General features: G+C 38.5%; 1 protein-coding gene across 1 annotated transcript in view; it reads right to left on the bottom strand.

Annotated features, from left to right (window-relative positions):
• ccn6 (cellular communication network factor 6) overlaps positions 1-11681 on the bottom strand; it is a 182888-nt gene extending 171207 nt beyond the window's left edge. Inside the window, exons 1-2 of the mRNA XM_037686047.1 lie at positions 11409-11681; positions 8355-8634 (exon numbers count right to left, since the gene is read on the bottom strand). Coding sequence (XP_037541975.1) covers positions 8355-8634; positions 11409-11681 — 553 coding nt within the window. The remainder of the gene's footprint in view (positions 1-8354; positions 8635-11408) is intronic.
• Positions 11682-12083: the final 402 nt, after the last annotated feature.

The following is a 12083-nucleotide window of genomic DNA, read 5'->3' as shown; positions in this document are numbered from 1 at the left end:
CTAAGGTGTGAATTGAGGATGTGTTAGGTTTAGGGTTAGGTATGTACTGGTAATGGTTAGGTTATGGATAAAGGTCATGGTTAGGCTATATAAATTAATGAAAAATGAATGGAAGTCAATGCAAAGGCCCCGTAAAGATAGCAAAACAAACCTGGGTGTGTGTGCGTGTGTGTGTGAGTGTGTGTTTTGGTGTGCTTGTGTGTAAATGTTTGTCGGGTGGTGAAGAAGAAAAAGAATGATGAAGTGATGTGGTAAAAAAAACTCAAGATGGCGCCCATGGAGTAGGAGGTGTTGACTGATGCTCCCTCCGATCTCTAGCTAACTTTGCCAACTTTACAAAACTGACTCCAACTGTATATGTGTATGTATATGTCTATATAGATAATACATATGTGGATATATATATATACAGAACAGGTGGAAGAAGGAAATCCGCGCGCTCTGAACCGTGGAAGCTGAGCCACGAGTTTAGCTAACGTTTGGCTAACGAGCTGGCCAGAGAGCTGCTTCAGCTAGTGAGGCCTGCGGAGACCCAGTCCGCCGCTGTTGGACCTGCGAGCCGCTGAACCGAGCTGTTTACGTCGGGGACCCGGTCCGCCACTGCCCGACTGGACCTGCGAGCCGCTGAACCGAGCTGTTTACGTCGGGGACCCAGTCCGCCGCTGTTGGACCTGCGAGCCGCTGAACCTAGCTCTTTACGTCGGAGACCCGGTCCGCCACTGTTGGACCTGCGAGCCGCTGAACCGAGCTGTTTACGTCGGAGACCCGGTCCGTTGCCGATTGGACCTGCGAGCCGCGGAAACCAAGGAAGCTAAACTACAGCTGTGGGATTTGGGAGCTGTTGCAACCGGGACCTGGTCTGTCACCGTTGGGGCTGCGAACTTCTGGACCGAGTGAATCGTGGGACCTGGAGGTTGTTGTCGCTAGTCCTCGACTAGATTTGGCTAGGCCTTGGCTAACAACAAGCTAACAACATAAGCTAACAACACTAGCCTGTGAACCTCGTGGCTGGATCCTGTGCTTCTGAGAGTTGAGACCAATAATCCAGAAGTATCGTGAGTAATGCCGAGCAAACACAGAGATAAGAGACAAGTGTCGGAAAGTAATTCAGAAGATATGGAGGAAGTTAAAAAATCTTTGAACTTTTTGAGTGCTGAAGTGACTAAATTGAGTGCAAATATGACTAAATTATCAGCTAAATGTGATTTACTAACAGGACTGTCTGAAGAAGTGAGACAATTGAAAGAACTGATGACTAGTAAAGACAAAAAAATAGCTGAACTGGAACAGAAAGTTGACGACATGGAACAATACACAAAAATAGACAACTTGGTGATCACTGGACTGGAAGTTAGGAACCAAACTTATGCAAGAGTTGTTGCTGGTACTAACACAGCAGAAGATGCACCACAGGAAGAACTACAGACTCTGGAGGAGCAAGTAGTGAATTTTTTACAAAGCAAAGACATTGACATCGAACATGAGGACATTTCAATCTGTCACACCCTGCCCAACAAATCAGATAAAGCCAAACCATCCATAGTCATCAAGTTCATTAGCAGGAAATCAAGAAACCATGTAATAATGCAAGCAAAAAAACTGAAGGGAACAAATGTTTACATAAATGAACATCTAACAAAAAAAAATGGAAACATTGCACGTGAAGCAAGGTGGTTGAAAAAACAGAAAAAAATAGCATCAACTTGGACAAGAAATGGAAACATCTGGATCAAAATACAGGAAGGATCTCAGGCTAAAATAATAAAAGACCTGAAAGATCTGGAAAGACTAAAATAAGCTCAGGAAATGATAGATGATAAATCATTGACACAACTTCACAAGCAATAAATAATCAAAATATAAAACAAACAAATACATTATAATATGGCAACATACGAAGACTCAGAGTTTAAAATATACAATGTTGAAGATGCGATTGATACAAATTTTTTCCCTGCAATAAAAGACTGTGAATATTATAATGAAGAACAGTTTAATGACATCAATATAACTAATGGAGGTCTCTCTATTATTCACTTTAACAGTAGAAGTTTAAATGCAAATATATCCAAAATAACAGATTATTTAAAACAGCTAAACAGAACCTTTACAATAATAGCACTGTCGGAGACGTGGCTCAACGATGAAAACACAACTTATGTTCACATGGAAGGGTATGAATTATATCATGTGAACAGAAGCAACAAAAGAGGTGGTGGAGTGGCTCTATTTGTTAAAAATGAAATAAAATGTAAATTAATTAATGAAATGTCAATAGTTGTTGATAATATCATGGAAATAATAACAATAGAAATAATAAACAAGAATGATAAAAACATATTAATAAGTTGTGTATATCGATCTCCAGGATCAAATATAGAAATATTCACTGATAAAATGGTACAACTATTGGACAAGAGTTTTAATAAAAACATTTTTTTGTGTGGAGACTTTAATACTGACCTGGGAAATAAAACAGATTCAAATAACATCAGTACATTTACAAATTCATTGTATAGTTTAAATCTTTATCCGTTAATATCAAAACCAACAAGAATTACAACTCATAGTGCTACAATAATCGATAATATTTTCACAAATGTAACAAATGGGGATGTGATGGGAGGTATTTTAACGAGTGATTTGAGTGATCACTTACCAGTTTTCATGATTTATAAAAATGATCAAAGCATTACAAAAGAAATCACAATTAAGAAAAAAACAATAAACACATCAACAAAAGCAATGGACAAATTAAAAGATGATTTACATAAACAAAGCTGGAAAGACGTGTATGTTGATGATGTAAACAGATCATATGATGAGTTTATGAATATTTTAGGAGCTCTGTATGAAAAGAATTGTGTGCAAAATAATTGTACAAAGAGAAATGTTGTTGACCAACCATGGATGACAAAAGGGTTGAGAAATGCTTGTAAAAAAAAGAATTATTTGTATACATGTTTCTTGAAATTGAGAACACAAGAGGCTGAAGAGAAATATAAGAAGTATAAAAATAAATTAGTAGCGATTATAAGGAAACACAAGAAGGAATATTATAGTGATTTATTAAATAAAAGCAATGGTGATATGAAAGCTACATGGCAAGTAATAAATAGTGTTCTGAAAAGTCATAAAGCAAAAACGGGTATTTCACAATATTTTTTGAAGGATGACGATGAAATTCATGATGAAAATGAAATTGTAAATGGATTCAATCGTCATTTTGTGAACATTGGATCAAGCCTTGCTGCTAAAATACCAAAAGTAGACAATAATGTGAACCATTCAGTTATAAGTTGTGACAACAGTATTTTTCTTAATGGAACTGACAAAGAAGAAATAATGAATGTTGTAAAAAATCTTACAGATAAGAGATCAAAAGACTGGGTGGACATGGATATGATGTTTGTAAAGGACATAATGAGTTATGTTATCGAGCCGTTTACATATATTTGTAATTTATCATTTTCAAAAGGAATATTTCCAGACAATATGAAAGTAGCTAAGGTAGTTCCTCTCTTTAAAAATGGTGATAAATGTGTGTTCAATAATTATAGACCAATATCCTTATTACCACAATTCTCAAAAATTCTAGAAAAACTGTTTGTGACCAGATTAGATCAATTTATTACTAAACAAAACATTCTAAGTAGCAGTCAGTATGGGTTTAGAGCAAAAAACTCTACATCAATGGCTCTCATGGAAATAATGGAACAAATAACTACTGCTGTCGATCAAAAACAGTATTGTGTTAGTATTTTTGTTGATTTAAAAAAAGCATTCGATACTATTGACCACACTATTCTCCTTGAAAAATTAAATAAATATGGTATAAGAGGACCAGCATTACACTGGGTATCTAGCTATTTAAAAGATAGGAAACAGTTTGTACAAATAAATGGTGTAAGATCTGACTTGTGCAATATCACTTGTGGAGTTCCTCAAGGCTCTGTACTTGGACCAAAGTTATTTATTTTATATGTGAATGACTTAGTGAATGTATCAGGACTCCTCAAATGTGTCCTTTTTGCAGATGACACCACATTTTTTTGTTTGGGTAAAGATGTAAAACGAATGTTGGAATTGATGAAGACAGAATTTGATAAAATACAAACTTGGTTTAAAATTAATAAATTATCATTAAATTTAGATAAAACTAAATACATGATATTTAGTAACAAAAAGAGAACTGTTGATGATCCATTTAAAATTGAGGGTGTTGAGATTTGTAGAGTTAATGAGATGAAATTTTTGGGTGTAATCATTGATGAACAGCTAACATGGAAAAATCACATCAATTCTGTAAGAACAAAAATATCTAAATCTATTGCAGTACTATACAAAGTCAGGGAATTATTAAATGATAAAGCTCTGTACATGTTGTATAACACAATCATTGTTCCACATTTAATCTATTGCATTGATGTTTGGGGGAAAGCGTGTAAAACATTTACAAAACCTATTTTTATTTTACAGAAAAGAGCTGTAAGAATTATCACCAGAAAGCATTACAGTCACCCATCAAGCACATTATTTTATCAACTGAAGTTATTGAAGTTCCATGATTTGGTAGATTATAGTATTTTATCAGTTATGTATAGGGCTCAAAATAACACATTACCATTAAATATCCAAAGAAATTTTGTTAAAAGACAAAGTTGTTACAATCTTAAGGGGATAGAAATATTTGTCAAACCAAAATTCAGAACTAGTCTGAAGGGAAGGTCTACCTCAATCCAAGGAGTTGGATTGTGGAATCGTCTAGAGAGTGATGTAAAAAATGTCAAGTCAATGTGTACATTTAAGAAAAAGATCAAAGCTGAATTGTTAAAAAAGTATATATGAAGTAGCTTAGTGTGTGTTTTTTATTAGAATTAGAAAAATTAGAAAGTTATTCATTTTGTTCTGTTACTTGAAAATTAATATGTCTGAAATAATTGTTTGAAAAAAGGGGCAGATATAATAAGATTTTTTCTTCTTTCTGCTGCCTTTCATTTTAAATTTTTTTTTGTATCTTTTATATATTGTTATGGAATTGTTTTGTACTTTTTTTTAAATGAATAAACTTCATACCATACCATACCATACCATACCATACCATACCATGTGGTAACAGACAAACGTAAAGGAGAAAATAGTAAAAATTAAAAAATTAAAATTAAAAAGGGAAAATAAAGGAAAAAAAAAAAAAAAAAAGAATAGCTGTGACACCATTCACCTTCACCAGTGCAAACACCTTACCGAGCTGTGCTTTACATTTTATTTACAAATGCCAGTTAATTTACCTCCAGTGTTACAAGCATTAAACCAGGACTATGTCCTGTTTAAAAACCCACTACTATTCGGTAGCTTTCAACACCAGATGATCTGTGTTTTGAACCTGTATGCTCCACACTGGTTAGTCATCATTATCTGCATCGCTTTTATGTCTATATTTCTGATTTACTTAATTTTGTATTTTGCTTTGTGTGTTACCTGTTGTTCTGTCTGTACAGCACTTTGGTTGGCATTGTCGCTGTTTTAAGTGCTCTATAAATAAAATGGTATGGTATGGTACAGTATGGTATTCAACTAAACTGCCCAGGGGGCCACAGTTACTGAAAGCCAAGCGCTCAGGGGTCAGATATCCAGTAGTTCTTATCATTAAGTTACTTTGTTTTATAGTTAAAACTCTAGTTTTGTTTTAAAATAGTGAACCCATTAGTGGACCGAACTTAACTCACCTGTGGGCCTGATTTGACCCGAGGGCCGTCAGTTGAACAGCCCTGCTTCAAACTAACCTGTTGTTCCTTTTAATAAAGCCACGGAGTGTTGTCCCATTCCCTGAACAACTGACCATTAATATAAAGTTTATCTACAGCCACCGTAGCTCTGACGCCCTCAGACATGTATTTCTTTCTGATTGGAAACAAAATTCCCCTCCGATCGAGGATCTCTTTTGGAAATTGATCGTTCACACTGAAGTCCATCCCACGCAGCTCTCTGTCCCAACTTCTGACCTGGTTTTTTTTTTTTAAAGTGCTCAAATTTAGCAATAATTGGCCGAGGTCGCATGTTATCGGGCTTCTTACCTCCGAGCTGGTGAACTCGATGGAATGTGATGTTTTTTTACCATCTCACTTGGGAGTTTCAGCTGATGTTAGATAAACTCACGGATCATAACTTCCTTCAGTATCCTCCTCTGCTCGTTCTGGGATCCCTGAGAAGACAAGATTGTCTCGCATGCTCCGAGCTTGAATGTCCAGGACAGACTCCTTCATTTTCCTGTATAAAGGAAGGGTCCTCAGATCGTTAAATTTTTATTAGTAATTTTATTCCGAAAGGGGCACCACTTGCTTTCCGGTTCTTAAGCAAGAAAATTATTAAATCAGACTCAAGTTTTCTTGCTCTAGTGAGTTCTTTTCATATTAAATTCATATGTCATATATTATAAAAAACGCTTTGAGTCAAAGTACAATTTTGTGAAGTTTATTATCGATTTTGGTAAATATAAGTGATCAAAATGATGAGTACAGCTGAAGAATGAATAATGGCTTTTATTTGGCAACATAAGAAGAGGTTATGGAATTATCTTCTAAACTTTAATATGGTGAATTATGAGGTTCAAAAGCAGAGTAAATTATCATCTATAAAGTTAACTAAAAGAAGTGTTTTGGCTCAATGTGATTTGTCAATTTTGGAAAACTTAATTCTAATTAATAATGATGAATTTTGTTTAGAGTGGACAACTTCTTATCTTGAGCACCAGACACCAGCAGAGAGAAGGAGCAGCTTTTCCTACCGATTTGAAGTTCTAGTTCAACCGCCCGAGGGTTACAAGGGACTCTCTTGAGATGAGTTAAGCGTCAAAGGTGGGATATCCCTCCACACTGGACATAAGCTGAAATTTGGAGTTGATAGTTATCTGGCTCCCGGTGGGGTCAGTTGATGCACTCCCAGAGGGCTGTGTTTTCTCCTTCTGGTGACAAGGAACCTTTTGATGCTTCCTTGAAACACGAGACAAATCTCTGGAACACTTGTCTCTTTTCTGCATGAACTTCTTATCTTCTGGTACAAATTTCTGATTGCTTGACCTTTCTTCTTCAAAAATGTCCCCAAAGCTGCTCTAAACTAAACGTCAGAATAACTTTCTCTGACTTAGAGGGCATTACAATATTGATGGTTGACCCAATCAAAACAGAAAGGGTGGACCTTCAGGTTACTGTGTCATTTGAACTTTAATAACATTATTAAAAATAAATGGCTAATTTACTCTGCTTTGGTAAATACTCAATATAACAGCAGGATAATTAAAACTTCTAAGCAGTTTTTACTCATCCATAAACATTTTCATTAGAACTTGTGCAAACAACAGCTGAAACTTCTAATTACTAGTTTTTTTTACATCTACTTTCTCTTATGCATAATTAAACTGAATACTGAGTTGAGAAAGGAAGTAAACAAGTTATTTCATAGCAGTTTTACAGCAAAACATTCAATTGTGTTCAGGAGAAATCAGAAATTTTAAATTGTTCAGAAAAATAATTTCTAACGTGGGATGGCAAAAAAGTCCTTGAGGAACAATAGGGGTTCTTTCCCATACTCTAAGACTGCAGGACGAATCCTTCCTTTTAGGAAGAGATACAAATAAGGCTTCAGATGTTATATTTCAAAGGTCAGATGGAAAGGTTCTCATACAAAAGGGGGCAGAGCAGTAGCTAAATATCTGACACACGGAGCAAGTGAAAACAAAGGAAGCCGGGAGAGAAGCAGCAGCCATGCTAAGCTAATGCTAGCGAGAGCTAGCAGATCCCAATACACCAATAAAAACCGAGAAGTGTTGAAAGATAAAAGGTGTTTTAAGCACTATCCAAGTGTGTTTGTGAACTACAATGAAAAACTGTGCAAAAGACAGATAAATCCAGAAAACAAGAGGAGACTTGAGCAAGCAAATCACTCGAGCTACCGACAGACAAACAGGAAGTGACACAATACGTCTCACCACGAATGTGCACTGTCACCAGCAGAGCAGTCCCAGAGCTGATTTCTGGGAAGTATGACAGGGACATTAATTATATATCAAATGAACCACTGCACAGTTTTTAAAGAAATTGGTTGGTGAGGGAGTAATTAAAAGTCATACTCAAGATATACTCTGAGCACTAAGATTTCACAACATTAAAGATAATGTCTAATATAATTTACAAGGCTTGCCCAAAATGGTCACAACTTATTTCCTTCTCATCATATAGTGGAAAACTTGGAGGGAGACATGCATTCCTTCAAGACATGCAAGACCTTTATCATTAAAAGACAACACATAAAATGCCATGACTTTGTTTTTAGTAGGAAAAAGAGGAAACCAGACTTACAGGCACACACTCCGACTTCATATTTTGGCTTGTCAGCAGAGAAGTTACAGTACATGCCCTTGTGGGGGTCACATATATCCCTCTCATTGCACGGCTCTCCGATCTGACTGGCGCAGCTCTTGCAGCAGCCACAGCCGTCCAAGACAGCGCTCACACCCGGGGCACAGTAAGGTCTCTCTGAACACTTACAGGGCCACTGACAGAACTGCTCCCTGTTTGCCGAAGGCCGTGATGTGTAGGCGGCCAGCTGATGCTTGTGCTTCTGAGCATTACTGGCTGTCTGTGTCAAAAGAAGGAAAAACAAAATGTGTTCAAAGATTGTTTTTATATATATTTCTTACACACTGGGGCAGCATTCAGACATTTCCATGAATTAAAGAAGATGGTTGCATTATTGGGCAGCACAGTGGTACAGTTGGTAGAGCTACCACCTCTCAGCGAGTAGGTCACCCTGGTTGAAATCCCAGCTGTGGCCTTTCTGAGTGGAGTTTGCATCAGACCTTGCATGCATGGGGATTCCCCGGGTACTCTGGTTTCCTCCCACAGACCAAAAACATGCATTGGTAACTAATTCTAAATTGTTCTTAAGTGTGAGTGAGTGAATGGTTGGTTGTCTTGTTTTTCTCTATGTGTCCCTGTGATGGACTTACGACCTGTCCAGGGTGTACCCCACCTCTCACACAGTGATAGCTGGACATGGGCACCAGTGACCCCCGCAACCCAAAAAAGAAGAAGTGGGTAAAGATAATGGATGGATGGATGGATGGATAAATGGATGGAAGGTTGCATCATTTTTTGCCTGCCACTACAAAGCAAAAGCAGAGGAATCATTCAATTAGTTTTATGTGTATGTATGAGTGTTGGCACTTGAATTTTATTGAAACTCTCAGTTTCAATGACTGGATATACATCAACAATCTATTATCTACTAGTGTCAAGCTGAGTCAAGATGACTGCCACTGTTGATGGAACTTACAAAACACAAAAATACTCTTGCATGTAACAGTCAGTTCTAAAGATATTGAACTAAAATGTAATGTGCTTGTAGCTGAAACTGACCCCCACTGCATATTCTGAGTTCTAAAATCTAGTCTTTAACTACTTGGAGTAAAATATTTGTTCAAACTTAATTTAACTAGTTTGCTTATTGGGCCACTTAGATGATGTCACCTTGGAGACAAAGTCAATTCACATGAATTTTACTGCTTTATGTATAGCAAAAAAAAAACTATACACATGAATTGGAAAAATAATAATACTCTTAGTATTAAACAGTATAAAGACCTTTTGTTTGATTACATCAGTCTTGAAACAACCTGTACCTCTATATCAGACCAATCTCTCTGGGCTTCTTTGATTGGCTCCAACCCATAGTGGAGATGGGTGAACCCCTTTGATTTCGTCCCGTGGGGCATTGTTGTAGATGTGGGGTGGTATCGGGGCTGGGGGCATGGGGTGTAGTGAACTTAACCTGATGTCAAAACTAAGCCTAAGGTCAAAACCCTTGACCTTAAGAACCTTGTGGGACAGAAACGGTCATTTCATTGATTTGAATCCAGAAATACAGGTTCACCCATCCTGAGACTTTCCTTCTTGAAAATCAAGTGAAAGAACACTCTCTTTTTATTATCATTACTATTTTACAAATGTTGATAATCAAAGTGTCTTAGTTCAAACCATTTTAGATGTTGCAGTGAACTAATCAATTTTATTAACTGTGAAACAGTGTAATGATTTTTTAATGCTTATGCAGAGTTAGAATTCATGTTAAGGTCTGTTACAGATTTTTATGCATTTTCTGATTTCTGTCTTTGAATGAGCAAGTGTGCGTTTTCCAAGGTCAGGAGTCGAAGCAGACATGTGTCTTGTTTACATCCTCTCAGACGTCAACGGAGGAGTTGGCACCTGTTTCTAAAACTCGCCAAAACAAAACTCTCTCTGTCTCTGAGAACAGTTTAATCTGTTCCATAACAATTCTTGCTGTTTTCTGACTTCTAGTAACCTCTTACATCACAAAACACACCCCTGTCTGGTTGATATTACCCAATCAGGGACGCTCAAATATACCGGAAATAGAGCTCTTTAAAATGCCGGTACTTCCTAGTTCTCTCAGTTCGGTGAAGAGTCTAAGCAGTTCGGCGGCGCGAAGAAGTTCTAAGACGTTCGCAGTTCTGTGAAGTCGTTTGGGAGAACAGAAGTCCAGCATGATAAAGCTCCTCCGAGTTGGATTATAACATCTTCCACCTCTGAGTGGAACTTCTGAAGGACCCCACTCATGTGAAGTCCACTTGCTGATGTGAGCTGGTGTCGGACGGAATCTCGTCACTACTTCAGACGAGTCACAGCCATCCTATGGAGACGCTGGACAGGTAGCGTTAACTGGACCTCCATATCTGCTGATTAATCTTCAGAAAGGTAATGAGTCAAGTTCCCTACCAAGCGTACAGAGGAAAACTGGGTTCGGATGGAGAGTGTCGGTTCTGGTCAACACTTCCCCTCACATACCATCTTTTACTCCCTTTAAACTTCATTTCCATCTTTAAATTCTTCTCTCAAGTAGAAATCCTTCCAGATAATTTAGGAATGTCTGTGTAAAGTGCTCATCCACCGCCGTGTGGATAATTGATCATAATTGTACAGTTTTCATTAATGTCTGCTGTTCTGCTGAAGAGTGGAAACAATCGCCGAATTGTTTCTCACTACCTGTAAAGCTGTTAATTATGTTGTTATTTTCATTTTTTGCCAAATTAATGTAAATGTTTGATGTTAAACTTTGATTCTGTAAAATAAATGACCGCATTCATTTTGATGGGTCAAAGATAAATGACGTCTCACGTTTACATTTCATTAAATTCAATGCACGTTTTATTCAGTCCAGAAAAATGAGGAATCCGTTTTAATTTATGAATATTTCGCAGCATCTGTTCATCTACAGGGCATGGGGCATAGGGGGGTTGTGGGCCTGGTGCAATGGCGCTCAACTGGGGAGGTGGCTTTGGTGGTTCTGGACGTTGACTTCTGCTGGCTGCATGCAGGCTTATGGGCAGTCTGTACCAGCAAACACAAGTTACTGGCCTGGTGGTCTGGCTGCTCCTGGGTGGGTTTGGGGTGGGCGCGGGCATTGTTGATATGTTGATATTGTTGGTGTGGGGAAGATGGGCCATGGGAGGGGACGGGTGGATTCAGCTTGGATGTCTTCTTCCCTGGCTGTGGCTGCGGTCTGGTGCTTGGCTTGGGGTCTGGGCAGTGGGGAGCTGTGGGTGGTGGGTGTATTGGGGGCTCTTGCTCGAGTGGCTCTGCACTGTTGGCCCGGGGGTGTCTGGGCATGTTAGGTGTGTGCCCTCCCATGTGTGGGGTACTCTCATTGTGGGTGTTGCTCTGGTGGACTGGTTAGTTTCTTTGTGGGGGTGGGGGTTTGCTTTCAGTCGCCATGTTGCACTATCTGCAGCTGTTCAGGCACTCATGGCTGATTGTCATTGTTTGAATTTGGTGGCTTCTTTGGTCGGGGGGTTGGATGTTGAGTTGGGGATCGGGTTGGGGGGTCTGGATGGTCTCCGGGGGAGGGGGTGTTGGGTTGTTGGCCTTGGTTCTGGTCGGTCCTCTGGGCTATGTGCCAGTCCGTGGCCAGGGTCCCTGGTGGTGTGGCAGCCTCCTGCACCTGGATGGATGTACTGGAGCCTCCATCCCCTGGTAGATCTCAGAGAATGGGGGTGCCTATTGGGGACAGTG

Source organism: Nematolebias whitei, chromosome 12 (genome assembly GCF_014905685.2).
Source record: "Nematolebias whitei isolate Nwh7 chromosome 12, NemWhi1, whole genome shotgun sequence".
NCBI lineage: Eukaryota > Metazoa > Chordata > Actinopteri > Cyprinodontiformes > Rivulidae > Nematolebias > Nematolebias whitei.
This window is presented reverse-complemented; position numbering and strand designations above follow the sequence as displayed.